Genomic DNA, 27,918 nt, shown 5'->3' with positions numbered 1-27,918 from the left:
CCTTGTTCAGTAAAAATCTATGTACACCATGGTTCAGAAACAGTGTGGGATCTCTTTCTTCATTTTACCTATCCCTCGCCCCACCAGCGAGCAGGCTAGATCTGTCTTGGGCCCTGCCACCATGCGCAGAGCTGCACAGGGTGCTCAAACCCATGAGGTGAGACCGTTGCTCCACACAAGAAGGATGCAACCGGAGGCCTGGCATCAGCCGCTGCACCGTTAGGGATACATCACACTTGTGTAAGAAACAATCTTTTACTGAGCAGATTCCACCTAGGTCACCTTCCTCACTCCAAATTCTCAGCAGATCTGGAGTCTGGCACTGCTCCTGCCCACTGTCTGGCCAGGATACGGGCAGGACCAAACAAGTAAGAGTTGCAGCTGGGCATGAGCTGGGTATTCGCCTCTCCTCTAACCCCTTTTTCTGGGCAGGACTGCCTCCTGGTTGTGGTCCCCAGCAGCGAGGGCTCTCCCTAGTGCAGGCTGCTGGTGGTACAGAGCTGCTCAAGCAGAGAGGGGCACGATGCTGAGAACCCCCTTGCCCGGACGAGAAGGGCTCGAGTGGGGCTGATGTACTTTCACTGCAGCAGTGGAGTCCAGAGGGACTAGAAACTGGACTTGCCTGCTGGGTGGAAAGGTCTGCTGGGGGGTGGCCTTGGTTCATCACCCAGCAGTGGATCTCGAGAGGAGACAGAGCATGTCCTTCCTCTGCATCAGCCAAGCAGGCTTCTTTCTTTCTAGTCATCATACTTAGCACAAACTGTGCCTAGCAGAAGTCGTCCCCAGTCTGTTTCTTTGAACTCCTTGAGTCTGAGGTCAAAATTTAGAAGTGTAAAAATAATTCAGGTATTTGTATACACACACACATACATACATACATACACACACACAGAGTTGTATACACACACATATATATATATATGTATATATACACCTGGGCATTTTGCAGGTCCTTGCAGCAACCCCGGTGGATGGGGGAGCTGGACAACCAGTCTGCCCCCCACAGAGACACATGCCTGGCCCCAGTGCTGTTAGACCCTGCCGCTGCAGCTGTGCCCGGGAGCATTAGAAGTCTGCTGCAATCTCCCCGCGGTCATTCATTTCGATGTTGGTGTAATTTTGGGGATGTCTGAAAAGCAACAGACAAAGAAAAATGCAAGATCAGTCACTCCGCTCTTTTGCACAAGGCAGCTAATCTGCATCTCAGCTTTGCACCTGAAATGAAGAGGCTGGATGACCAGCCTTCAGCAGGCACAGTTTCCTAAGGTCTCTGTTAATGTTTTGGGGAAAACCAGGAGCAGAACACCTGCGATCACCTGGCACATGTATATCAACTTAAAACCACCCTGGTTTCTGAAAGAGCTTCCCTAAATCTGACTTACAGTATATTTTAAATTCCTTTAAGAAATACATACTGAGTTTTCTATTTCCCAAATGTATTTTAAGAACTTTCCTCGTTTCTAACTCTTGCACATCAGCCCCCTATCCAATGATGAAAGAAGATCAGTAAAAATTAATGGAAATAAATCACCTGGGCTGGTTAAATAAACCATCCACTGTAGCATTTATTTCAGACAAACATACAGCCTGAGTGTTAAGCTGCTGTTTGCCTGCTGACGTTAGGGAACGCCAAGTAATTATTTAAAGTGGTGTCACGTTATAATGTGAAAGCTGTTTCCCATCAAGGTACTCCTGAACTGTCCATTGCTTCCACCCCGCTCTAAGGCAGAGTTCTTCCCTGTGGCCAAAGCATCATCTCTCACTGCCCCTTGCGTGCCACGAGCCTTCAGCTTTTTCCTCTCCCACCACAGCATGCTGTAAGACTGATGGCCTTTACACTGTGCCCGCTGACATGCCTAGCATTATCCATGGTTTTATTGGTGGCTATCTTAACATCCTGCAGAACCTACAGTCTGCCACATCAAAAGCAAAGGGGCTTTGCTGCAAAAATTAGGAGCAACGTATTGGAGTGTTTGGATGCAGCATCTGAATGTAGGTGTTCACCCGAGTGAAAGAGCACGTCCCTGCGCAGCGATTAGAGAGGAAGCACTGGCGAAGGAGAGGGTGAGAGATGCAAGGCAGATGGGAAGGTGGTTTCTCACCTTTTGATGAAGTAAAATGCCAGGCCGATCAACAAGAACACGAGCAGGAGAGATCCCATGACAAACAGGGCGATTTCCCAGCCCTGGAAGGAAGCTGAGGGTGCAAAGGCAAAGACAGAACATTGTAGTCATGACCTTTCCCAGCACAGGGTGCCACCAGGAGGCCATGGAATCAGAGAGTCACAGAATGGGTTGGGTTGGGTTGGGTTGGGTTGGAAGGGACCCTTAAAGATCATCTAGTCCAACCCCCTGCTGTGGGCAGGGACATCTTTCATTAGATCAGGTTGCTCAAAGACCTCTCCAACCTGACCTTGAACACTTCCAACAATGGGACACCCACAACTTCTCTGGGCAACAACAGGTTGGGCTGTCCCAGCCTCCTGACCTGGAGAGCCACTCTTCTACCCACCCTGGCTGCACCCCCCGTCATGTGCCGGCTCTGGCCAGCTCCAGTCTGGGTGCCAGCTGCTGCTCCGAGCAATTGAGCTTCAGGGCTTCTGGGCTGTGTGTCCAACAGCTCCAAAAGCAAGGGGGTCCCTGGTGAAGCCCAGTCTCACGAGAAGATTTAGACACCCAAACTTCCAGTGGTATTGGCATGATAAGGCTGACTACCCCATCACACCGGAGGAACTGACTGTTGTTGCCTCTCTCGTAATGACCCACCAGTTTCTAGAAGGCAGCTGTGTTTGGGAAGCATCACCAGAGGTCCCTGGTGGCTTGCCCTGCATTGCTGCTCTCACACAGAGACTTGGTCCCTGGCCCCAGCCCCGCTCGCTGTGCTTAGCTTTGCCTCCTACTCACCACCGCTGTGCAACACAGACAGTGCATTTTTTGGGGTGATGCACTCAGAACTGGTTTTCAACACTCTCCCATCCACGGAGATGGGGTGGGGGCTGGCCAGGAAGCCCTGGCGCCAGGTCTCGATGGACTGCTGCTGCTCCGGCTGCCGAGCCCACACCTGGCCCCAGATCTTCACCAGGGAGCCCACGCACGTCAGGTTCAGCTCTGTGGAGGAACAACAGTGGATCTTGGGTGGTCGGAAACCCTCCAGCTGTTCAGGAACACGTTGCTCCCATGCCCTGCTCCAGTAACACCCTCCTGCTCCCATGCTCTTCACCCTCTTCTCGCCACCTCTCTGAAATCACGCCGCCATGCTGTATCGCAGGTAACTTGAGCACATGCTCAACCTTTCTTTTGGTGACAAAAGGGACTTGGAGTTGTCCTCCCAACCCAGCAGAATACTTTGTACTACACTTGGTAACTTCACCATCTCTACCCATTGGTGAGAGTTGTCTGAAATTGTTCAAAGGCTCAAAAAGGTGTTTGGGCAATGGAGACAAAGCATGACTGCAAAGCCTTCATTTCCTTACAAAATCAGCCAAAAAATAGGAAACATTTCTTCCCATCCCTCAAAAGCTGTAGGTCCCTAAGACTTCCAGAAGTGAGTTCTTGGTCCAGGTACTTCGAATAAGTATAGGCCACTGAAGGAGTCTGATAGAGAAAGAGTTGAGAACCGGAGTCCTCTAGAGTGCAAACGGCTTTTTGCTTTGCGGGTTTAGGATATTCAGTTTGTCTGGCAGACATCTCAAGGCACCATCAGAGACTCCCATTCCTCACAGTCCCTCTAGCTTGCCCTTCCTCTAGTAAGCAGCCTGTGTCAGGCTCTCTCCTGCTCTCCTCGCTGAAATCCCATGTACCCACCACGTCTCCTCCAGTTCCCCTCACTCGAGTGCAAGCCTGCAAGCTGGGCTTGAGAAGGGACCATCCTGATGGCGAGCAGCTGTGGGTGGGTGAGGGAGGAGGGCACTGCAAACCGGGTGAGCGGAGCAGGGCACCAACCTTGCAGGTAGAGCTCAGAGACGCCGCAGGAGCAGTTCTGCTCTAGGGAGCTCACCAAAACCCTTCCCAAGCTTTCCAGCATCCTCCTGTGGTGCAGGGTCCACGTGGAACAGTCTAGAGGAAAAGGAGACGTGGTTTTCTGGGTGCAGCTCGGGGCTGTTAATAAGCTCCCAGCTGTGTGCCCTTTCCAAAACACTTGGCTTCATGCCTGAGCTCAGGAGCAAAGCTCCTCCAGAGCCTGCATCCCACCCTCCTCTGCATCCCATCCTCCTCTGCCCCCCTCCTGCAGGGCGAGTCCTCACTTCTGGCCTTCTACCACCACGTACGCCAGCTTCACTCCTTCACCAGCCTCCCAGGGGAGTGGGGAAGAGGCATGCCCCACATGTCCCACCACACGGTCCAGTATAGCGTGGTCTCTCATGCTGGGAGAGGAGGGAGAGGTCCAATGCCTGCCCCTCTCAGGAGGCTGGAGGAGGAGGAGGAACCTCCGCTTCATTTTACCCAGGTCTTGACTGCCCCAAGCTGATCCAAGCATGGCCTTTGCAGGGACTGGAGACCCCACTGTACTTTTGCTTGCTGGCTCCGGAGTCAGGACTGACCCACGCTGCTTTGCTCCCGCGGATGGGCTGGGACGGGAGGGTTTGCTGGCACTTTCCCTGACCGTGCCCCTGCCATCACCAGAGACCTGGGGGGCTTTCCTGCCATTGCTGCAAATCTAACGCTGCAGAAAGAAATCCCGAGCAGGGCTCAGCCCTGCCTGAGCAGAGATGTCTCCAATGAAATACGTGGCCACCTTCACACGAGCACACGCTGAAGCTGTGAGCGAGGCTGCCCTCTTGGGATGGCGGCATCACATCAACACATGGGTGTCTGTACCAGCTCTCCCCCAGCACGTCCACTTTCACGGCTGGGAGACAGCAGGGTCCCCAGCAGCATGCCCCTCCCATGCCATGGGAAGTTGGGGTCAGCCCCTCGTCCCAGTCCTCCCACCCCGCACCAGTGGGGGCACCCAGCTCCACTCACTGGGTGTCAGGAAGCAGAGGTGGAGATCCACTGCGAAGGCGTCCTGGGGACAGCTGTTCTGCAGACCAGGGGTAGGGTCTGAGACGGCAAACTGCAGTTCTGCGCTGGCACTGCCGTGGGCGCAACGGCTCAGGGACACGGGCCTGTCCCTAGAAGAGGAGTCAGAGCTCACCAACACGTCACATACCTTTCTTCCCACCTCCAACCACAAATCCCCCCTGGTCCCCAGTTCCTGACGCTGCTGGGGATGATGGAGAGTTTGCTGGAGCTGGAGCTGAAATCAGCTTTCACAGAGCCATCACAGAGATGGGTCCAGCCAACCCCACCAGTTGGAGAAGACCTGCGCTTGGCCAAGGCAAACCTATTTGGTCTGAGTAGCTTCTGTAGGAGTAAGATTGCTGCCTCATTACAGCCAGCCTCCCAAAATTAAGAGTTTGTCCTCCAGGATAATGAGGTTTCCAAGCTACACAACATCTGCCCCCGCATTTCATTAGCCTGTTGCTTCCCTCCCCACACCAGGGCTTAGAAACTTGGTCATGGCGTGAGGAACCAGCTTTTCTGGATGCTGTCGTTCAGGGATGGACTGACAGAGGCTGCCTGGAGTCAGCCCATGTGAGCTCTCCCACCAGACCACTGCCCTGACCTTGTGAATAACCACCCTGGTGAGGTTTCAGCACAACGCTGCAGCCAGCCAGAAGCTGGACATCTCAGTTTCCCGGGAAAACCATGCACGTGGGGCTGCACTCTATGCACGCGTGCTTGTAGGGGAGGCTACGAACGCAGAACCTCCTGTCACACCACATGGGACAGGGGAGCAGAGGACTTGAGGAGGACAGATTTAATTAACAGAGGTGGTCTTGTGGACAGGAGGAACTCTGCTAGTATTCTCACCAAGAGAAAGGCTCAGCCCTATTTGTTGTTGAGTCCACCTAGGAGCGAAAGGGATGTCGGGTTTTGTTTTGTTCCGCTGCTCACAGGGACATCCTTTTTTGTTTGGTTTGTTTGCTGTTTTTTTTTAAAGAAAAAGTTTGGCAAAGAAGCATATACGGCTGCTATCTCTAAAGGCTGCATTCCTTCAGGTGATGCCATACATATCCCTTGGGGGAAGCAAGTGAAGTGAGCAGTGGAGGAACAAAGTTCAATTCCCTATGCCAAGGGCAGGGAAACGTTTTCCATTGCAATGTGCTACGCACCTCTCTGTTTTTCATCACAGCGCTGGTGAACGCATTCAGCTGTACAGGAGGCAGGACGAGGCAGCAAGCTCAGCGACATGCCAGCCGGAGGCTCTGGGCGCAGGGAACCCAAAGACATTTTCCCAGAGAAGCGACCTCACCTGTCATCCTTGCAGGGCACAGCGTAAGATGGTCCAAGGAAGTCCAAGTGTCCTCCAGCTGTGCTGGGCTCACATGTGTAAACCAAGGCATCCACCAAGTTCTCTGATGTTGCCTTCGTGCCATCAGGAATCAAGCTGGTGCTGTACACAGCAATAGTGCTGGAGCCTTCACTAGCAGCAGAGATGTCCTTGAAAGTCAGGTTTGTCCCATCTGGAAATGCCAGGGGAATAGGTGGGGTGAACATCTAGATAGTGTTAGGCTGAGCCTTGAGCCTGACAGGACAAGCTGGTAACGAGGAGAACTCCAAGAACAGAAACGAGAGACAAAATAATCGTGGTGACTGAGGCCAAGTAAAGCTGTAAAGAAGCGACTGCTTGCTGTGAACACAGGTTTCCAAAAAGTTCAAGGTTCCTCTGAGATGCAGAGTCCTCTTCATGCAGCCCAGCCAGAACTTAAAGTGAACAAAAAATAAATCAACATAAACGAATGTGCCGAGGAAACACCACCTCAGGACCTGGAGGAGGCAGCAGCACTGCAGGGCTCAGGGAGCATCAGTGAACATGGCATCAGTGAACAACCCAACAGTCCTGGCGGACCCTGCTTCTCCTGAAAGCCCCCTTGTCTTGGTACCGGCAGGAGGAGCTTTCAGTCCTCCTGGTTCCTCTGCCCTGCACGGGGAGCTCAGCAGAAGCACGGAGGAGGATTAAGCACCTTCTCAGCAGGAGCGTGATGGAACAGCCCAGGCAGAACAAAGAGAGAAAAAACAGGAATAAAGGACAGGAAGGGCAAGGAAGAGCTGTTCCCCATGCCATGCACCCTCCTCCATCCCTTTCCTCAAAGCCACTCAACCACCTGCCCATTTCTTTGAAGACAGACCACATGCCAGGTCTGTGCCATCAGCCTCACCATGCCCGTGCCGTCCATCCAGCGCAAACACGAACAGCCCCGTGGCTCCGACAGTGCCCCTCAGTGGGATGCTGGCACGTGCCTTGCCCTCCTTCCCCAAGAAGAAGACCAGGCTGAGCCCTCTGAGGCTGGTGCCAGGCTTCCCCTCCAGCTCAACAAAGCGGTAGGGGGTAGTGCCGCCGGCCAGGCACAGCTCGCTGATGCGGACGGCAGGAGGAACCGGTGCCGAGGAGCTGCTGCAGAAGTTCTCCCCCAGTGGTGTCACCATGGTCACCTGCGGGGAGACATAAAAGCTGCTGCCACCACTGCTGCTCCCATTTCTTCAGGTGGAGCGACGGCTGCTCATGGCGTTACCTCTTGTTCATGCCTCCTACGGCTCCCTGGTGAGGCCCGAAGAGGACATGGTGGTTCTACCTGACACCAGCTGCTCCTCACTCCCACCATCTGCTCATGGGTTGTCCTGACTGTAGGGTCCCATCACCACGCATCCCCATCGCTGCCTTCACTCCCACCCTCGGGACTAGGAACAATTCTCTTTCCCTACTGTTGGGACCACTTCTACACTTGTGTCTCCAGTCCACAGCATCACTTCCTTGTGGTCCTCTCCCACTGCAAATGCACCTCCCTCCTGCCAGCAGACCTCTTCTGCTTCTAGAGCAGTTTTATTGCCCCAGTTTTGGACGTGAGCACACCTCTGCGCTGGCCTGATCCCAGCAGGCATCAGCAGTGGAGCAGCAAAGCCCTCCCTTACCCAGCTTTGTGCAGGACAAGCGTACATACTCTGTCATGTTCCTTCAGGGCGACTATCTGAAACTAGACATTTTGAAATAAAAAGGAACAGTTCAGACGAACTAACACAAATCAGTCACACCCGTGGTCGAGGCACGTCCTTCACACATCGGCCCTGCAGGAAGCTGGGTTTCAGGGACGTGACGTGCTGTGCCACACATCCCGAAGGCGGCACCAAACAAATGGGGGTGAAGAGGTGGCTCCACATCTGGCTTGGGCTAACTTGAGAGTCCAGGACGTTGCCCAAAAGCAGACTCACCCGTTCTGGGGTTGGTGGCACGTGAGCTGTCTTCAGGGATCTCCTGGTTCTGAGCCACGCTGCACAGGGCAGGGAGCTGTTACCTGGCCAACAACGGCAGGTGAACGGGGCAGGGAGGTGAGGGCTGGTGGGAGCATCAGCAGATGGCAGGAGGCAGATGTGGCTCACCAGAACGCCCCGCTCTCCCAAATAACGGACATACTGAAACACGACCCCTGCCCTCCCAGTGACTATGGATGGAGAAAGGACATCTGCCATCAACCCACCTGGAAGCTGCTCTGGAGTTTTGTGCTCAGGCTGTGGCAGCGGCTCAGAGACTCATCCTCGGTGCTGTGAGAATCATTTTCGTACAGGATGCTCTGCCCTGGTACCAGCACTTTGACCAGCTGGTCTGCCTTCTCCGGCATTCGGGATGTGTACACCACAGCGTCCACCAGCCCCTCTGCAGTCACAGCCATGTTCACCGCATAGAGGGTGCTGTTGCCGTAGTAGAGAGCCACAGCGTCCGCCCCGTTCTGGATGGTGTTGGGGGGCAGCCTGATCATGGGTGCTGGGCTCATGGTGCTGCTCCCCACCAAGAAGTAACCCAGCTCATCTGTGTGGTATCCAGACAGGTCCAACACCCGGTAGGCCCGGCTATTTTTACCGTTGTAGAGGACCAACCAGTATCCCTGGAGGTCAAAGCGTGTCCGTCCAGTGTAGAAGAGTTCGATGTACTCTGCATCCTCTCCTCCCCCTGGGTTGTCTGGGTTCACCTCGTTGATGAGTAGCTCGGCCACTTGCACAGAAGGCTCTTGAGTCCCTTCTGGTATCTCTGATGGGACACCTTGGAAAGCAAAAATGTCACAAATATGGGCCTAAGCACAGAGCCCCAGGGAAACAACACAACATTGCACACTATTTTGCTGGGGTGAGACCAAATTCAGCAGTGGACTGAGGATGCTGGCTCAGTTTTTTATCATCTGTGTGCTCTATACTCCTTCGAAGAGGCCTGGCAATACTCTGGCTAATACCAGCTGTAACAACAGAGCTTGCTGTTATTCCAGATAATGAGCAATATGGGCTCTAGTAATTGGATGCGATGGAATTGGAAGAGATCTTTGCCAGAGGTGGGAAAATGGAGGGAGGGACATCTCCCTCCTCTAGGAGAGCTAGACCCACATGTCCACCCTCAAACACATCGTATCCCCCAACCTGCAAGAACGATGACTGGTACCTGGAGGCAAGTCTGGCACATTAATATCCTTGAAGCAGGAGCTTTCTGCTGTGATGTTCCTTCTGTCAAAACTCACAAGTCTGGGCGTCTCTAGGAAGGTCTTGAAGGCTAGCAGCAGGCTGCTCAGCTGGTCCTCTGACTTAGCAGTTAGCAGAGTGGTGAACACAAGCCCCAGGTCCTGGCAGGCTGCCTTTGGCTCTGCAAAAGCAAGCAGAGAACTGCCTCAGTTTCCCCATGCCGCCAAAGACCCACTTTCTCCTGGAAGAGACACAGAGCTCACCAGCTCATCTCTACCACCACTGCCCTCCTGGTCAGACTGACTCAGGGCAGCTCATACCATCCACACAATGCTGTGAGCTCTGCCTGTGCCAAGGGGTGCCCTGGGACCAAGTCACACAGCATACCCAGATACTGTTTTCACCCTTTTGAAGCCTTGTAGTCCCAACAGCGAACAGTACGGTCTCTTTGGGGGGTGTCTAAACATAAGCTAAACGTAACGTTGCTGACAACGCAGGCTGCAAAGTCATGGGTCTTCTCTTCATGTGTCTGCATGTGCTCATCACACTCGTGCACTAACCTAGTAGGGATATCAGAAAAGCAACGCAGACCAGTAAGTCCACTTGCGTTTCTGCTGCAACTTGGCTTAGTTCATATGGATCATAAGGTCAAGTAGGCAACAAACTCCTAGTTGAGATGTCAACCTTCTTGCCACGTCTGTCTGACTGCAAATGCTCAAGGACAAAATAGCTGGTGGTCTGCAGATGAGCACTGATGTGTGTTGGTGGAGCTGCAGATGGGAGCGCTCTGTGGAACATGGAAGAGCAGCCCCATGCTCTGCCTAACACTTGACATTTCTGTCATCAGCACCAGGTTCAAATTAGCTGGGATCCAAGCCAGGAGGACGCAATGCAACAGGGAACACAGGGCTGAAAATCAGAAGTGAATGGGCATTAACCACCGGTGGTCCCTGGACTGCCCTGCTCCTGCCCAGCTCACCTTTGAAGTAGGCAGCAGAGACTCCACAGCTGCAGGATCCATCGAGGGCCTGGACCAGAGTCATGAGAATCTCTTCTGACTTCAGGAGCCACTCCTGGCAATCTAAGAAACAAAAAGCCAACTGTTACCCAGCCAGTGCAGCCGTGGTCATGGGATCCAGCTCATTCTGGGATGGGTGCAGCTCAGCTCCTGCTTATCACTCAGAGGGCCCGAAAAGGCTTCTCTTCACCCTGAGCAGTTGGGTGTGGGAATGAAGACTGGAGAAGCTCAGCTTGGCATGGGTTGCCATGAAGAAAAATATTGCAGAAAATTGTCAGCTGTCCTAGTTGCGTTTCCTTTGGTGTTACGTTCACACAACCCAGCACGACTCTGGGTGGTCTTCCTGGACAGCTCTGGCTTTGTGCACATGCTCTTGTCCTTAGGAGGTCCTGCCTACAGGAGCAGAAACAACTAATACCCACCTGCTACATGAAGGCAGAAGGAGAGAGTCTGGCTGAAGCGTTTGCTGGGGCAATCATTGAACTTGCCAGGGGTGGGCCTGCTGAGGACGTAGGACAAGGAGTCCCGGGTCACAGAGCAGCAATTGCACTGGCTCATGGACACATGTCCCAGCTGGTGCCTGCAAGAGACAGACATGTAAGTGAAAGAAAACATGACCTGCCAGCCAGAGACCTGAGTGCTCTTCACACACCAGTCACACCTGCCTGCGCCAGAGGGTGAAACCACGCACTTATAGTCTTCTCCCTTCACAAGGTTTGGGGAGATATCCCATCCTCATCAGTACCTCCTTGTCTCAAAAAAAAGCCCAAGAGCTCACTAAATCTTGAGAGAGAAGAGCACGGGCTTCATCCAACCCTTTCTCTTCTAGCACTGGCTGCTTTTTTGACTGATCTGAAGACAGGCAAGATAGTACAGACACACTCGGGCTCAGCCTGGGACCACTGGGAAGAATGATGGGGTGCAGCTAGAGAAACTGGAAAGGCAGCTCCTGAGGATGAAATGCCTGAGCAAGAGCCCTCAACTCAAAGGCGAAGAGGATGATTGGGGGTTGGACTAGATGACCTTTAAAGGTCCCTTCCAACCCAAACTATTCTATGATTCTGTGATTCTATGAAGCCCCACTGTGAGGAGCTGCACAGAGAAGAGCTCCTCAGAGCTCCTCAGGGAAGGAGACCACCTCCTTATGGGACAAGTGCAGATTTTGTTTCACAAGTGGGCAGAAGACGAGCAAAGGAAGGAATAGGAATATGCTGTGAATAAGTGGTGACCCTGTCATGGGAGTAAACTACACCCTTTCCTGATGCGGTTGACTCCACTGTAGTCTCAAAAGGTCTTTTCACAGGCCCATCCAGAAAGGGTGAATCTCCTCCAGCTACAGAGCCAGGACATTGCAAACGTGCAAACGCATGTGGCATGGGAAATAAACAAGAGGAGTTAGAGACGTGCGCACGTCTGCAGGGCTATGATCTCATTGGCATCATGAAGACATGGGGGGATGGCTCCTGTGACTGGAGTGTTGGAATGGAAGGATACACGCTCTTTAGGAAGGACAGGCAGGGGAGATGAGGAGGGGGTGTCGCCCTCTATGTCAATGACCAGTGGAGTGCACAGAGCTCCACCTGGGGATGGATGAGGAGCCAGCCGAGAGCCTGTGGGTCAGGATTAAAAGGAGGGCAGAGACAGGTGACATTATAGTGGGGGTCTGCTACGGGCCCCCTGACCAGGAAGACCAAGTGGATGAGGCCCTCTATAGACAGATAGGAGCAGCCTCATGTTCACAAGCCCTGGTCCTCATGGGGGACTTCAACCACCCTGGACAACACAGCAGGGCATAAACAATCCAGGAGGTTCCTGGAATGTGTTGATGATAACTTCCTTCTCCAAGTGATAGAGGAGCCAATGAGGAGAGGTGCTATGCTGAACCTTGTTCTCACCAACAAGGAGGGGCTGGTGGGGAATGTGAAGCTCAAGGGCAACCTTGGCTTCAGTGACCATGAAATGGTGGAGTTCAAGATCCTTAGGGCAGCGAGGAGGGCGCACAGCAAGCTCGCTACCCTGGACTTCAGAAGAGCAGATTTTGGCCTCTTCAGAGATCTGCTTGGTAGAGTACCATAGGATAAAGCCCTGGAGGAAGAGGGGCCCAAGAAAGCTGGTTAATATTCAAGGATCACCTCTTCCAAGCTTAGGAGCAATGCATCCCAACAAAGAGGAACTCAGGCAAACATTCCAGGAGGCCTGCGTGGATGAACAAGGAGCTCCTGGACAAACTCAAACACAAAAAGGAAGCCTACAGAGGGTGGAAGCAAGGACAGGTAGCCTGGGAGGAATACAGAGAAATTGTCTGAGCAGCCAGGGATCAGGTTAGGAAAGCTAAAGCCCTGATAGAATTAAATCTGGCCAGGGATGTCAGGGGCAACAAGAAAAGCTTCTATAAGTACTTTGGTGATAAAAGGAAGACAAGGGGAAATGTGGGCCCTCTCTGGAAGGAAAAGGGAGACCTGGTTACCCAGGACATGGAGAAGGCTGAGGTACTCAATGACTTTTTTGCCTCAGTCTTCACCGGCAAGTGCTCCACCCACACTGCCCATGTCTCAGAAGACAAAGGCAGGGACTGGGAGAATGAAGAACTGCCCACCGTAGGAGAAGATCAGGTTCGAGACCATCTAAGGAACCTGAAGGCACACAAGTCCATGGGACCTAATGAGATGCATCTGTGGGTCCTGAGGGAACTGGCAGATGAAGTGGTTAAGCCACTATCCATCATATTTGAGAAGTTGTGGCAGTCCGGTGAAGTTCCCCCCGACTGGAAAAGGGGAAACATAACCCCCATTTTTAAAAACGGAAAAAAGGAACACCTGGAGAACTACAGGCCAGTCAGTCTCACCTCTGTGCCTGGCAAGATCATGGACCAGATCCTTCTGGAAACTGTGCTAGGGCACATGGAAAATAAGGAGGTGATTGGTGACAGCCAGCATGGCTTCACTAAGGGCAAATCGTGCCTGACAAATTTGGTGGCCTTCTATGACAGGGTTACAGCATTGGTGGATAAGGGAAGAGCGACTGACATCATCTACCTGGACTTGTGCAAAGCATTTGACAGTGTCCCGCACGACATCCTTGTCTCTAAATTGGAGAGACATGGATTTGACGGATGGACCACTTGGTGGATAAGGAATTGGCTGGATGGTCGCACTCAAAGAGTTGCGGTCAATGGCTCGATGTCCAAGCTGAGACCAGTGACAATTGGCATTCCTCAAGGGTCAGTATTGGGACTGGCGCTGCTTAACATCTTTGTCGGCGACATGGACAGTGGGACCGAGTGCACCCTCAGCAAGTTTGCCGATGACACCAAGCTGTGTTGTGCGGTTGACACGCTGGAGGGAAGGGATGCCATCCAGAGGGACCTGGACAGGCTGGAGAGGTGGGCCCGTGCAAACCTCATGAAGTTCAGCAAGGCCAAGTGCAAGGTGCTGCACATGGGTCGGGCAATCCCAAGCACAAATACAGGCTGGGCAATGAGTGGATTGAGAGCAGCCCTGCCGAGAAGGCCTTGGGGGTACTGGTGCATGAAAAACTGAATATGAGCCGGCAATGTGCGTTTGCAGCCCAGAAAGCCAATCACATCCTGGGCTGCTTCAAAAGAAGCAAGGCCAGCAGGTTGAGGGAGGTGATTCTCCCCCTCTACTCTGCTCTCGTGAGACCCCAGCTGGAGTACTGCGTTCAGCTCTGGGGCCCCCAACATAAGAAGGACATGGACCTGTTGGGGCGAGACCAGAGAACGGCCACGAAGATGATCAGAGGGCTGGAGCACCTCTCCTGTGAAGACAGGCCAAGAGAGTTGGGGTTGTTCAGCCTGGAGAAGAGAAGGCTCCGGGGAGACCTTATAGCAGCCTTCCAGTACCTAAAGGGGCCTACAAGAAAGCCGGAGAGGGACTTTTTACAAGGGCATGTAGTGACAGGACAAGGGGTAATGGCCTTAAACTGCAAGAGGGGAGATTTAGACGAGATGTAAGGAAGAAATTCTTCACTGTGAGGGTGGTGAGGCACTGGAACAGGTTGCCCAGAGAGGTTGTGAATGCCCCATCCCTGAAGTGTTCAAGGCCAGGCTGGATGGGACTTTGAGCAACCTGGTCTAGTGGAAGGTGTCCCTGCCCATGGCAGGGGGGTTGGAACGAGATGATCTTTAAGGTCCCTTCCAACCCAGACCATTCTGTTATTCTATGATTCTATGATTGGTATTTAGTTGACCGTTACACACAGAGGTCAAGTCTGGTGCTTTGCCATCAACACCACAGACAAGAGCTTGCCCAGATTTTTTTGCTTATTGCCTGGTTCTACACATCCCACCCCATCTTCATGTGCATGGCACCTCACTGCCTCTGCTCCTCCACCTGCTCCACTGTCCTTTACCCACTCTGTTGTCCTCTTAGTCCATGTTAGTAGAGCATGCCTCAAATGTGAAGGAAACAGTTCTCATGTCTCACAAAAGTCTGAGGTTACTAATGTTTTCCTTAACCCACAAAGAAAAAAAGAAACCCAAACCCCAAAAAGAAAGTGGCTCAACCCAGAATGAACAGTAACCCTGCTTCCAGTCCATGGTCTGGATGAAGCAGGGCAGGTATTTCCTCTTGGGTCAGGTGAGCAATACTGAAGTCCCTCCCTCGCCCTCATTTTGACCTGAAATTCCATCCTGAACCTAAGAAAAACCTTTTCTTGTTGAAAGTGGTACCGGAAAATTTATTATGTGGACTGTTACACTTTTATAAACAATAAATAATTAAAATTATAAAATAATAACCAGCAATCATTTGGTCAGAAAATTCCTCCTCAAGTACTTCATCCTGCAACTGTACAGCTGCACGAGGACTACTGTGGAGAGGGGGACACCTACAAACTTAGACCAGGTGGTGGAAAAAGGCTGGGACTCAGTACCACTATGAGGAGACCCTGGTCTGGAGGTGGCACTTGTCTTCCCGTCCTGATGGGGTTTGGGGCACAAGGCAGAGGTGACCCCAGCAGGCAAGGGTGACTCTGGTGCCAAACTCTCCTCCCAGTCCTGCCCAGCGAGAAGCCTCTCACCGCTTTTCCTCATAGGCAGGTCTGCCAGGGGTCAGGATTTCCAGCAGCTCAGGGTTCGGTTCCTCGTTGCTTGTGTACACGAAGGCATCCAACAGACCGGTCACTGGCAGTGCCTTCCCCAGGTCAAAACTGCTGCTGTTGCCTCTGTAGAGGGCAATGGCATTGGGGCCACCTCTGAGGACAGGACGGGTGATGTTCTCTGGGAACGGCAGATCCACTGCACACCAGCAAGGAAAGGAACAACGATGGCACGTAAGCAACACATGAGCAATACCCACTATGTAGGAAACCAGCATCTCTTTGGTCCTGGAGAGCAGGACACAGGAACTCAGAAAGTGGCTGGGGTTGTCTGGCAATTGAAAATTTGGCATCTGCTGCCCCATCTTTCTGCTCACTAACATTTCTCACGTTCGCTCAGCCTGAATTTCCCCATTCGCAGCCAGATCCACAGCGTGGAGGAGGCTGGAGGGGGAAATCTGAGCAGAGTTCGTCCTGCTATTTTGGTTCTGTGAACAGAGGAGCTGATTCGTGCATAAGCAGGGGAACTGGAAAGCAAGTGCTGATGTGACTTTGTCTACAGTAAAGTCAATTTTTAATTCTAAAAGAGATCTGCAAAATCCACTTTCAGGTAGCAGTTACTTTAATACTACATAAAAATATTTAAGAATTTACATTTTATTCTAGCATTTAACAGTCCATGGTTTTTACAAACACAAACACTCTACACATACACACACACGTATATACACACTTACATTCAGCAAAGGCCCAAGATACCAGCGTACAGAATTAAGGTTGAGGTGTGGTGGAGTTTCCCAATTTCATGAGCTTCCCAATTTCCTTCCTCGTATTTACTATTCCCTTCACAAGCTACTTCCCCAGCACCCAGCAGGAACTGCTGAGGACATTAAAAAGCAGCAGACTGCTGATATTTCAATACTTCTCCCTGCGTAAATGGCTCCAGGGAACAAACGTTAAAGGAGGAATCACATGAGAAGCAGAAGGGTGAGGAGAAGTGGTTACTCCTTGAGAAGTGCCACCAGGGCCCCTGCACGCTAAGGGACAGCGCTGTGCCTTAGCCCTGATGCACCCCTGCCCAAGGGACTATTTTTCCCCTGCCTGCCTAATCTGGTGGCCTTCTACAATGGAGCGACTGCGTTGAAGCATAAGAGAAGAGCAACTGACGTCATCTGTCTTGACTTCTCCAAGGCCTTTGACACGGTCCCACACAACATCCTTGTCTCTAAATTGAAGAGTTATGGGTTTGATGGATGGACTATTCAATGGATAAGGAATTGGCTGGATGGCCGCATCCAAAGAGTTGCAGTCAACAGATCGAGGCCCAAAGGGAGATCAGTAACAAGTGATGTCCCTCAGGGGTCTGTATTGGGACCAATATGGTTCAATATCTTCATTAATGACATTGGCAGTGAGTGCACCCTCAACAAGTTTGTGGATGACACCGAGCTGAGTGATGCAGTTGATACACTTGAGGGAAGGGATGTCATCCAGAGGGACTTTGACAGGCTGGAGGAGTGGGCCCATGTGAACCTCATGAAGTTCAACAAGGCACAGTGCAAGGTCCTACACCTGGGTTGGGGCAATCCCCAGTATCAGTACGGACTGGGTGATGAATGGATAGGGAGTAGCCCTCCAGAGAAGGATACTGGTGGATGAAAAATCGGACATGACAATGTGCACTTGCAGCCCAGAAAGCCAATTGTATCCTGGGCTGCATCAAAAGAAGTGTGGCCAGCAGGTCGAGGGAGGTGATTCTCCCCCTCTACTCCACTCTCGTGAGACCCCACCTGGAGTATTACGTCCCTCTCTGGGGTCTCCAGCACAAGAAAGACATGGACCTGTTAGAGCGGGTCCAGAGGAGGGCCACGAAAATGATCCAAGGGCTGGAAGAATGTCTCCCATGACAAAAGGCCGAGAGAGTTGGGGTTGTTCAGCGTGGAGAAGAGAAGACTCTGAGGAGACCTTCTTGCAGCCTTTCAATGCTTAAAGGGGGCTTATGAGAAAGATGGGGACAGACTTTTTACCAGAGCCTGTACTGATAGGACGAGGGGTAATGGTTTTAAATTGACAGAGGGTAGCTCTAGATTAGAAGAATAAGGAAGAAAAGATTTACGATGAGGGTGGTGAGACACTGGAACAGGTTGCCCGTAGAAGTTGTGGATGCTCCATCCTTGGACGTGTTCGACCTTAGGTTAGACAGGGCTCTGAGCAACCTGATCTAGTGGAAGATGTCCCTGCCCACGGCAGGGGGGATGGAACTAGATGATCTTTAAAGGTTCCTTCAACCCAAACCATCCTATGATTCAACTGAAAGTTTTCACACGGGCATCTGTCAAGGGAGGACTTTCACTCTGGGCTCTCACAGCTTTAAGTTCTCTGCAGTGATAGGCAGACAAGCCATACAAAGACAGGACTAACAGCCAGGGCCATTTTAAGAGCTCCTGTCCCAAATCTGAAGTGGTCAGGTTAAATCAACTTCTCACAGAGTGCTCAGCATGGAGTCACTACGAAAGTATCCTTTTAAGATGATTAAAATGTAATCACACAGTGTCATTGGGTGTTTTTTGGGGGAAAACCTTCCACAAAAATGTGTGTGCAGTATGCTTGCACATCTTGACAAAGCCTCATTGGAAAAAAATGCCAAAGCATATCTCCAGTCACCTTCTTGACTTGAGTGAGCCTTGAGGAAGAGTTAAACATAATCCTTAGAAATTTCCTGCTTAGTCTGCAAACTGGTTGTGCTTTCTCATTGCTTTCTTTGAGCCCCCTTAGCTGTTGACTGCTAACAGCCCCAGCTCATCCAGAAGAAAGAGCAGAGCACCTTTCCTGGTGAGAAAAGCAGAGCCCAAGTGGACAATCAGCTCTTCTACTTTTGGCGAGAGAGTATTTGGAGCAGTTTGAATTGTAAAAAAAGGAGCTCAACTGCTTTAAAAAAGAAAGTTTTAGTTGCAAAAGTATTTTTATTTTTATGGGAACCAATTTTGTAAGGGATGAATATACTCCCTGAGTCAGTGAATTACACAAGACATTTGCAGAGTCAGTGTCTCCAGCTGCCAAAATCTTCTTTTGAGGTGCCCAAAATAACAAGATATTTCTTCCTCCTCTGGTGGCCTGGAAGAAATTTTGAACGTTGGGAGGAAGTTTAGATTGCAGCTTCACACAGCCTGATACACATGTGACCTACATTTGCAGATGGCACAACAGAAGAAAAGCCCTCGTGCTTTTTCAAGAAGAGTATGTATCTGCTGTGAATGACCACCAAGTAACGCATAGAGAAGGGGGACACTTCAAGGACACGTGGCACAGTCAGGGTCCCGCGGCAGGCTGGCCACAGGGCTGGGAGCAGAACCGTGTCCTCCCGAGCAGCAAAAGCACACGTGGTCTTCTGACCTCCACCAGATCCCTCACCTGGAGCTCTGCAGGTCTACCACCGCTGCGAGACATACCGCCTCCACTTGTTTGTCCTGACACCACCTCCTTCTACCTTCTTTTGATGCCCTTTAGTTCTTGTACCAGGGGAAAGGGTAAGCAATCAATCCCTGTCCACTTTCTTCAGGCCACTCACATTTCTGAAACCTCTGTCAGGGCCCTCCTAAGCTTTCCCTTTTCTAGGTGTACTTCGTTATTTCTTCTGTGGAAGCATTTCCAGAGCACCATCCACCCTAGCTGACCTTCTCTGAATGTCTCCAATTCTAATATATACTTTTTAAGATTAAGGTATTGTACCACGCAAGACACAATTAAAGATACAAGCAAACCATGAATTTATACAGTGGCATAAAAGATGCCCTCCATTCTTTCCTCTTCTCCTAATGACTTCTAATATTTAATTTGCTTTACATAATTCCTTTTCCAATAATTTCTAACATTTGATTTGCTTTTTTATCTGCCACTGAGTTCTGTGTCACATTTTCACTGATCTCTCAGAACACCAAACAGCAATAAAAAATGACATCATCCTCCAGCCCCAAGCTTGGCTGGTCGCTCCCCCGTCTCTGAGGTAGTCATCAAAATGCAGTCCTTACCTGGGGTTTTGCTTTGTGCTGGACCGATCAGAAGTAGCCCATCCAGTGAGGTTTTGCCGTAAACGTCCATGGTGAAATAAATGTCTTTGGTCCGACCATCGATCAGCACCAGAACAATGTCCCTCAGCATGGTGGAGTGGGGACCCTGAAGCTCTACGAACTCGAACTCTTCAGAAGAAGAGGCAGCAAGGACCTCACTGATCAGGACAGCAGATGCGTTCAGCTGAGAAGTTAGGATGCAGTGGTTGTCTGTGCCTGGGGTGGGCATGGCCACTTGGAAGATCCACTGAGAATCTGCCCCACGGCACCTTTCTATTGACTCATCCATGGTCCTGAAGGTGGAGTCCTCCAGGAAGGCATCTCTGCCAGGGGTCAGTACCCTGACCAGCGTATCTGCTCTGTCTGTCTTCTTAGTCTTATGGACCAAGGCATCTACTAGTCCATAGCTTGTGACACTCATGCCCTCCTTGTAGTTCCCTTTTCCATAATAGAGAGCAATTGCGTCAGGACCATTCTGGATAGTGTTCTTAGGAATAACTATAGCAGGGTTCACAGAAGAGGAGCCAACGAGAAAGAGCCCTTGGCCGTTAGTAACTTTGCCCTGGAGGTTTAAAACTTTGTAGGCTCGGTTTCCATTGCCATTGTAGAAGACCAGATAGTAGCCATCCAAGCGGGCTGTTTGACCGCTGGTGTGATAGAGCTCCACAAACTCAGAAGTGTCCTCTCCTGGGCTATCAGCATTTACTTCATTAATCAAGAGGGTATGCTCTGTTTTCTGGTCCCTGGGGTTTTTTATGAGATTCTGAGCAGCAGCCTTGGGAAACCAGGCGTACAAAAGTACCATCAATCCAACCAGCCAGATACCTCCCATGATGAAGGCTGGGATTTTTGTTTCAGTTCAAATCTAGAGGAGAGGAGGGCCTCTCCTTTTCACAGCCACAAATAGAGCACAGAAGGAAGCTGCCACCACTTGGCTGTTGCAGGACAGCTATGCAAGGCCTCCGACCTGGTTGCTGACTGGCAGAGGCACTGGCAGAGGCAGGCACACTTCTTCGGGGAGTTCTAGTGTGCAAAGCAAAGCAGCAATCCTGCAAAAATCAGACTGAGTATGGCCTGAACAAGAGATTTCCCAGCTCAGCTCCTTTAAAAGTCGGGGGGGGAGGGAAGAAAAAACTTGTCAGGAAACACAGAAACACAGCAGTGACATTTAACAGCCTTAAAGCCCTATACTTTTCCCTCCCTGTGTTTCTTCAGAGGTTTATCAAGACGCATAACAGCGACTGCCATGGGACAAAGCCAGCAGTTTTCAGTGTTCATAAACCCAGAGACTTGTGTGAACATTGAAAGTTGTACGGTGTCTGTGTTAATAGCTATTTCCCTGAGTCCAATTTATTCCACGGGAATTAACACAAAATGGCACTAAAGATGATAGTAACCATCTTCTCCATCAAGGTGAGGGTGGGGAAAGAGAGGACAGGTGGCTTTGGCTGAGTTCTTGTCGCATGCATCGCAGAGCAGCTCCACTGGCCACCACACCGACCAACCCTGCTGCAGCTCCAGCAGATGCAGAGTAAGTCTGCAGAATAAGCAGTGGGGAGGAACTGACAATTTAAGACACTTGGAAAAAAAGTGAGATTTGTTTTCCCCATTTCCAGACATGTTTCCACGAACAGCCGTACCATCACCTGCTGAGCTTAGATGGACCTCCTTGCAGTCTTTGGCCAGCTCAGATCAGACACGCGGAGATTTCCAGCCCGTGCAATGCTTACCAGCACGGATGCCGGAGGCCGGCCTCCTTCCTGTGCTGCGGGGCCCCATCCACGCAGGGCTGATGGATCAGAAGCACACCTAACCCTCCAGCTGCTTAAAGTCACGGCTGATGATCACAGCAGCCCAAAGGGGTAACTGCGGCGTGGGTGGATACCTGCAGTCCTTTTTAGGCGAAGTGCCAGCTGCAGTGAGACCGTAGCATCACAACTTGCAGCTACGGACATCAACACCCAGGCTTGCGAGCGAGTACGCTCCCATTTGTCACGGCCACCTGAGCTAATGCCAGTGCACGGATGCCTCCTCCCAAACAGGAGGAGACTGCAATAACTCCAAAGCACGAAGCTGACAGCGATGCCACAAAAGAACAGACCCCGATGGAGAGATGACCCTGAGCCACTCTGCCTCGGAACGCCTTCCCCTTTTGCTGTGCCTGACAGCCCTTAAACTCATCTGCTCTCAGGCTACGGAAGATGGAGAAGCGCACACATGCCTCATGCCTCCAGCGCACAGGACCAGCCCCGGCGCGGCTCTCTCTTCTGTTAGATGGTCACTATCAAAAAGGTCTCCGTCCTCTTTCAGGCACAGCTCATCCCCCAAATCACTAGCAACATCCCCGCTCTGGCAGGCTCTTGCTCCTGCCCAGCCTCCAAAGAAAAAGAAACCGCACCAGCTTCTCCCCGCCAAACCCATCCCCACAGGTGCCCTATTTCCACGGTCTCTCCCCATTTCAGTTAAAGGCAGCAGAAAGGAGGAACAACACACGGGGGAGCTCCTGTCCAGGGGCTTCCCCTGGACAGAAGGAAACCCACCAGAAATCGGAGAAAACAGCAGGGAAAAAAAATAACCCCCGCCAAAGCCGGACAGACTGGCAGGGCAGGAGCGGGACGGGACTCCGGCAGCCGCCTGCCCCCGCTCCGGGGTGCGGAGGGCAGCGGGAGCCCCGGCCGCGGCCGGAGCGGGGTGGGAAGGGCCGGGGATGGGGCCGGGGATGGGGCCAAGCCTCCGTCAGGCCCGGGGAGGCGGCCCGGCTGCCGGCGGGGCTCCGCGAAGCGCCCGGAGCGGAGCTTCGGGGCTCAGCCCGGGCCGCCGGGAGCGGCATCTGCCCGGCACCGCCCGCCGCGCAGCCCCCGCGCATCCCCCAACACCGCCGCGCATCCTCCGCGCATCCCCCGCACCGCCCGCTGCGCAGCCCCCGCGCATCCCCTGCGCATCCCCAGCACTGCCCGCCGCGCAGCCCCCGCGCAGCCCCCGCGCCGGGCCGGGCTGTCCCCGGGCGGAGCGGACAGAGCAGGACCGCTCCGGGGGGGCTCGCACGGCCCCGCCGCCCCACGCACTCACCGCCGCTCGCTGCCACGGACGCGCCGGCACCGCCGCCCGCCGGGGCCGTAGCGGGGAGGGTGGGTCGGGGCGGGACGGGACGGGGAGGGGGAGGAGGGAGAGCCATTCACGAGGCTCCATCCCCAAAATAAGTTCACTCATCCCCGTGTCCCAGAAAATCCTTCTCTGGCTCTTCCCAGCTGTTCTCCCGGGGTGGGATGGGTGGATGGATGGGTGGGCGGATGGATGGATGGATGGATGGGTGGATAATGGATGGATGGATGAACAGACAGATGCTTACCAGTTGTGTATCCATCCCCTGACCCCACTGAACTCCCCAGCCAGGACTAGCAGCACAACTGTGCTGGAGGACTTTGTGTCTCTCCTTGCACCAGCCTCAGTGGTTGAACCAGGAGCTGGAGGTCTGCATGGTGGTGCCGGGAGGCCGTGCCCAGCCTGCCCCAGTGGCAGCGGCAGGGTTTTCCCATGGGACTGGTCCCTGCAGCTTCCATGAGCCGCTGTGTCCCAATGCTGTGTTTCTGCTGTGCAGAATCCAGTGCCCAGCCTGTCTGGATGTAGAGGGAAGAGCAAATACCTGCTGCACATCTCCCAGCACACCTGGCCAGGGGGAACTTTAAGCCCCCCAAGTTGCACTGGGACCCCACTCCCTGGGCGACAGAGAGGAGGCAGGCTTGGCCTTCCTCTTCCTCCCCATCAACTCTCAGGTCCTGTTTCCCCGGACCTGCTCATAGGGCTGCCCAGTCCCCCTTCCCTGGATCTCCCCATGGGGAGATGCATGTCGTTACTGCCCCGCTCCACCAGACACGGGGACTCAGTGGGAGGAGGACGTCCCGGAGATCCTGCTCTGGGCTGGACTCGGTGCCAAACACCCATTTGACAAAGCCACAGCTCCCGCAGCTGGGCCGGATGTAGGCTCCTGCTCGTGACTCAGCAGTCTGGTGTCCTCCTCTCTCTTGTAACTGGAAACCAGTGCTTCAGAGCAAAGGCGGGGAGCTCTGCCAGAGGGGCCACATTTCCCCCAGGTCTTGCTGGCTGGGCTGGGGGGACCTGTGCTCCCGCAGCCCCGGTATCTTCACAGGATCCACAGCTATTCCTGGAGGAGAGGCTGCGCCACGAGGGGCAGGATACGCCCCTCAAGTGCTCCTTGGGGTGCAAAACAGTGCGAGGGCATCTGCACCCCAGGGAGGGGGGACCTCGGCAGTATGAGCTTTCCCACAGACTCCGGCGCAGACTCCGGCAGCGTGCGCGTCCCCAAAGCAGCACTGGGGCAGTTCCCACACGGGACTTGAGCAAAACGAACTCCCTGAGCACACAGAACTGATTGCTGGGCCTGAGCGCTCTGCATGGCTGCTCAACAACAGGGTAGTAAAGCCAATATTCCTCCTGACAGCGTTTATTCAGTTTAATGATCACATTTTGGAGGCGTTGTATTTATGCAATCATGAGGCTCTGGAATTACAAAGGGAGGTGGGGAGCTGTTGGGGAGAGGAAACACCCTTACCCAGAAGGGGCCCTGACTCATCCCTTGCTGGGATCCGCGTGGCGCAATCAGACTCGAGCGACTCCCTGTCACGCCTGCGGCGGGTCCCCGCACCCTCCGCCTCCCCTGCGTGCTCAGCCCTGGTGCTCGCTTCACCCACTGCTGCTCTGTACTGCCAGGCTCCCGTCCTTCTGGTGGGGAGCGCAGCCTGGACTCCCAGAAAGCTCCTTCCTCCCGTCCGTGCCTTCTCCAGCCACACCGTAGCCCACCAGCCTGTGGGGAGGCAGAGCAAGGGGAGATTTGGGGACAGAAGACCAAACGTCCTGCCGCGAGATGAAGGGAGCCTCTGCGGAGCTGCCGCCGCAAGGGGCTGCTGCCCGTGCAACGAGCAGGGACCGGTGGGGGAGAACCTGGCCCCCAGACAGAAGCAGCGCAGGGGTGACAGGGCAGGACCTCCCGTTCGTGGCCACCGTGCTAAAGCATATGGCTGGTACCTCAATTCCCTTTGTGTCCAGTCTGCCCGGGAGGTGGGTCTGCAGCACTGGGCAACTCTGGGCCATGGCACCAGGAGGCACCAGGAGGAAACCTGCAGTTCTCACCGCTTTCGGGGGGTGGGGTGGGGGTGGGGGTGTGTGTCCCCGTGTCTGCCAGCTGGGTGGCCTGGGCACAGCCACGTCTACGCTCTCCAACCTACGGTGAGCACGGCGTGGCTTGGCTTTGCTAAGGCAGAGCTCAGCAGGACAAGCGTATACAGCCCTGCAAAACCTTTAACGACTTCATTAGGAAAACGTACCTCACTGTCGGAATATATTTCCTACCTGTATTCTGAATAAGCTCTGCCGGTTGGGCCTATTAAAGGCAGGAAAAACCTGGAAGGCTCAGATGCTGTACTAGGGCACGTTTTTCTCGTGTCAAAAATACACCCTCAGCAGAGGAAGCCGCTTTGTTCAGGTGCTGGAGCACGGCCAGCCTGTACTCCGGTAGATGGGTCTTACTGCGGGGTGGGACTTGCAGCCAGTGGAGGAGGTCAGAGATGGCTGATCCTGAGTGCATGGGGGACAAGCAGGAGCACCCGTTGGTGCCCCTGCAGCTGAGGGGCACTGGTGGGACCCATGCGGGACCAGCCGGGGCAGAACTGGCTCCAGCTCTCTCCAGCAAAGCCCCTGGGGCTATTTGGCCAAGTTCATGCCCAGCATGGTGCACCATGGCCCCCCACCACTCCCACCCTGCGGCCGGACTGGGCGCTGTGGGTTGTGCACCGCCGGGCTGGGGGGAAGGCAGGGATGTGGTCAGACCCAGCATGACCCAGGACGGTGGCTGCGGTGATATCAACCACCATGAGCTTGCACGGGGTGGGTGCCTGGTGGCGGGTGCTCACCACTGCACTGCAGCACCGAGGGGTGTGGAGGGCTCCCCGTGGCTGTGGGCATTGTCTCTGGGTGGTCAGCCGTGGCCGCGGGTGCCCTGTCCTGCTGGTTGGGTGGCCATGGCTGAGCTGCCACTGGGCACGTGGAGCAGGGACAGCACTCAGAGAGGCAAAGAGAAGAGACGCGCAATGAGGCTCAGCTCGCTGACTAACGCAGGCACAGAGAGCTCAGTGTTTATTGGTTTCACTCCAAATGGTTTGTACAAGGAACAAGCTGACTCTGCTGCACACGCAGACGCACGCACCCATCGCTGCAGGCTGCCTCAGCAGCTCTCCCGGCATCCCAGAAGCATTGCTCAGCCTCGCAGAGCGGGGCTGTACCAAACCCCCTCGGCCAACGCTGCTGTGCTGCCTGCCAGGCTCTGCCTGCGCCTGTGCTGCCGGTGGGATCCTGGGCTGCGCCCCAGCCAGCACCCACAGCAATCACCAGCATGTGTCTGCGCGGGCACCGACATCCCTCGGCAGTGTGGGCGAAGGACCCGGCGCAGTCCGAGCCTGCGTGGGGAGCAGCACTCCCCAAACATCTGCTCTGCTGTCACGACAGAGACATCTCTGAGCTCCCGCCCCGCAGTTAACAGGACCTTTCCATTTTTATCGCTACTCTACATTGCAGTGATACCTCTCAACTAGCGAGCGCTGCCTCTAAGGCTGCTGCTGCAAAGCGAGTCTAACGCGCTGCCCTCCCGACTCTGGAGATCTCCTCGCTGCTTATAACAAAGTGCTTTTGGAGCTGCTGACCTGTTGCTTGCAGGCTAAAAGACACCAGGCATGTACTGCTGGGTGAGGGGGGATGTACCCATCAGGGGGGCCAAGATGGGAGGTTCTCAGGGGGGGTCTTACAGCACCCGGCCGGGAGATGCTCCCCACCCCTCGGATCAGATGTCAGGGCCTGGGGAGACCGCAGGGGCAGAGTCAAGACGAGCTGCAGCCTCCCCCTGTCCCCTTCCCCTTCTGCAAAGGGCTGGCGGGTGGCTTTGAACACCACCGGCATCCTGCCCGGAAGGACAGCACCAAACACAGGGTGACCCTGACAGCCACCGGCGCTGGGATCAGAGAATACAAGGAATAAAAGCGTGTGACTGACCCTGTCCCATGGGACCCAGTGACACTCCCGAGCCAAGCAGCCCAGTTCTGGGGGATGCTGTCCCTCCGGAGGGATCTGCTGCCCCAGGTGAGAGCGTGGCCCTTACCTGTCCTTCCTGCCGAACCCACCCCTGCTCCAAGAGCTCCCGTCCTGGCACCTCTCGAGGGCGAGCGGTTATTGTCTGCCTGGACGCTATTTTCGGCATCTTTATGCGGCTCACCTGCATCCACTCTAGATGAAATCCTGAGGAAATCCGTACTATTTATCCACTTCAACTTTCTTCCTTCCCCAGTCGCTGCCTATAACAGTCATGAACTGAGAGGTCTGCTGCGAGTTGTTTTGTTTTCTTTTCTTGGCAGACTACATCCATAGGTGCTGTGCTTCCCATGGGGTCTCACTGGCACATGTCCCAGTGAAAGGACAGTGGGTGTGGAGCAGTTAGAAAATGCTCCTTTGTGTACCTCTGCCAGCCCAGCAGCAGGGATATTTAACTGGCAGACCGTCTCAGCCCAGTCGCGGGGGGTTTCTCGCCCCCCACCCACCTGTGGTAAGGGTAAGACTCCCCCACAGGACTTGCAACTCAGCCCAGAAAAGCCAAGGAGATCTAGGGGGTCAAAGCAGAGACTATGGCCTCCAAGTCTATCCCGGAGGAGCGTCGCCATACCAGCCTTCGGGAAGGCTCTCCTCCCTCCTCTGTCAGGTCATGGCACAAAGGCAAAAAGCCTGAGGAGATCAAATACTCACTGCAGATCCAGGCTGAAGAAGTGAGAGTGCTTTGGGGACAGCCTTTACATTGCAAAACAAGGGACTGAAAAAGTCGCTGGATGGGGTTTAGCAGGCTAGATGGGACGGATCAGCAGCCCAGAGCATTTGTACCGGCTGTATTGGCCCTTCTCCCCCACCGAGCCTCTGCCCACTGCCTCCCAGCACCACCGGTCACATCCAACTCCTCGGACTTCCAAGTGCTGCCACGTGGGAGGGGGCTTTGGAAAGCCATTGAACAGGGAAAAAAAGCTCTAAAGAAGGATGTGCGCCAGCGCCCAGCCCCAGCACTCTCTGGCTTTGCTCTCAGCTCACAGACACGAGCTGAAGCGCAGGTGACAGCTTTGGGCTGGACCCTGATAGTGGGAAGCACGTCCAGCCCCCTGGTTCCACCAGTGTTTGCACAAACCCCGTCTCCTTTTAGCCAGAAGGGTCAAGCCAGGCAGCTGCCAGCTATAAATGCCAGCAG

General features: G+C 53.8%; 1 protein-coding gene across 2 annotated transcripts; it reads right to left on the bottom strand.

Annotated features, from left to right (window-relative positions):
* Positions 1–284: 284 nt before the first annotated feature.
* Positions 285–20,673, bottom strand: LOC127022430 (uncharacterized). Of its 2 annotated transcripts, XR_007767344.1 has the most exons (14): positions 19,590–20,673; positions 15,544–15,760; positions 10,926–11,083; positions 10,465–10,566; positions 9,469–9,666; positions 8,519–9,078; positions 7,205–7,478; positions 6,298–6,508; positions 4,965–5,113; positions 3,942–4,055; positions 2,904–3,107; positions 2,103–2,196; positions 935–1,129; positions 285–810 (listed from the first exon to the last, which is right to left on the bottom strand). XR_007767344.1 is itself a non-coding variant. In XM_050906022.1 (13 exons), exons 1-13 carry the CDS (start codon positions 20,458–20,460, stop codon positions 1,066–1,068), a joined length of 3,216 nt encoding a protein of 1,071 aa, XP_050761979.1. In that variant the 5' UTR covers positions 20,461–20,673; the 3' UTR covers positions 285–1,065. The 2 variants fall into 2 exon arrangements, 1 of the variants encoding a protein (XP_050761979.1); XM_050906022.1 differs by having other exon boundaries at positions 285–1,129.
* Positions 20,674–27,918: the final 7,245 nt, after the last annotated feature.

This window comes from Gymnogyps californianus, chromosome 15 (genome assembly GCF_018139145.2).
Source record: "Gymnogyps californianus isolate 813 chromosome 15, ASM1813914v2, whole genome shotgun sequence".
NCBI classification, from domain to species: Eukaryota; Metazoa; Chordata; class Aves; order Accipitriformes; family Cathartidae; genus Gymnogyps; species Gymnogyps californianus.
Note: the sequence above shows the minus strand (reverse complement) of the source record. Positions and strands in the feature narration are given on the sequence as shown.

Excerpts from the sequence above, each read along its gene's own strand:
- LOC127022430 (XM_050906022.1), bottom strand. The coding sequence starts at position 20,460 with ATGGGAGGTATCTGGCTGGTTGGATTGATGGTACTTTTGTACGCCTGG. Across the intron at positions 11,084-15,543 it reads CCTGCCTATGAGGAAAAGCG|GCACCAGCTGGGACATGTGT; the intron begins GTGAGAGGCTTC and ends TGTCTCTTGCAG. Across the intron at positions 7,479-8,518 it reads AACTCCAGAGCAGCTTCCAG|GTGACCATGGTGACACCACT; the intron begins GTGGGTTGATGG and ends GTCTCCCCGCAG.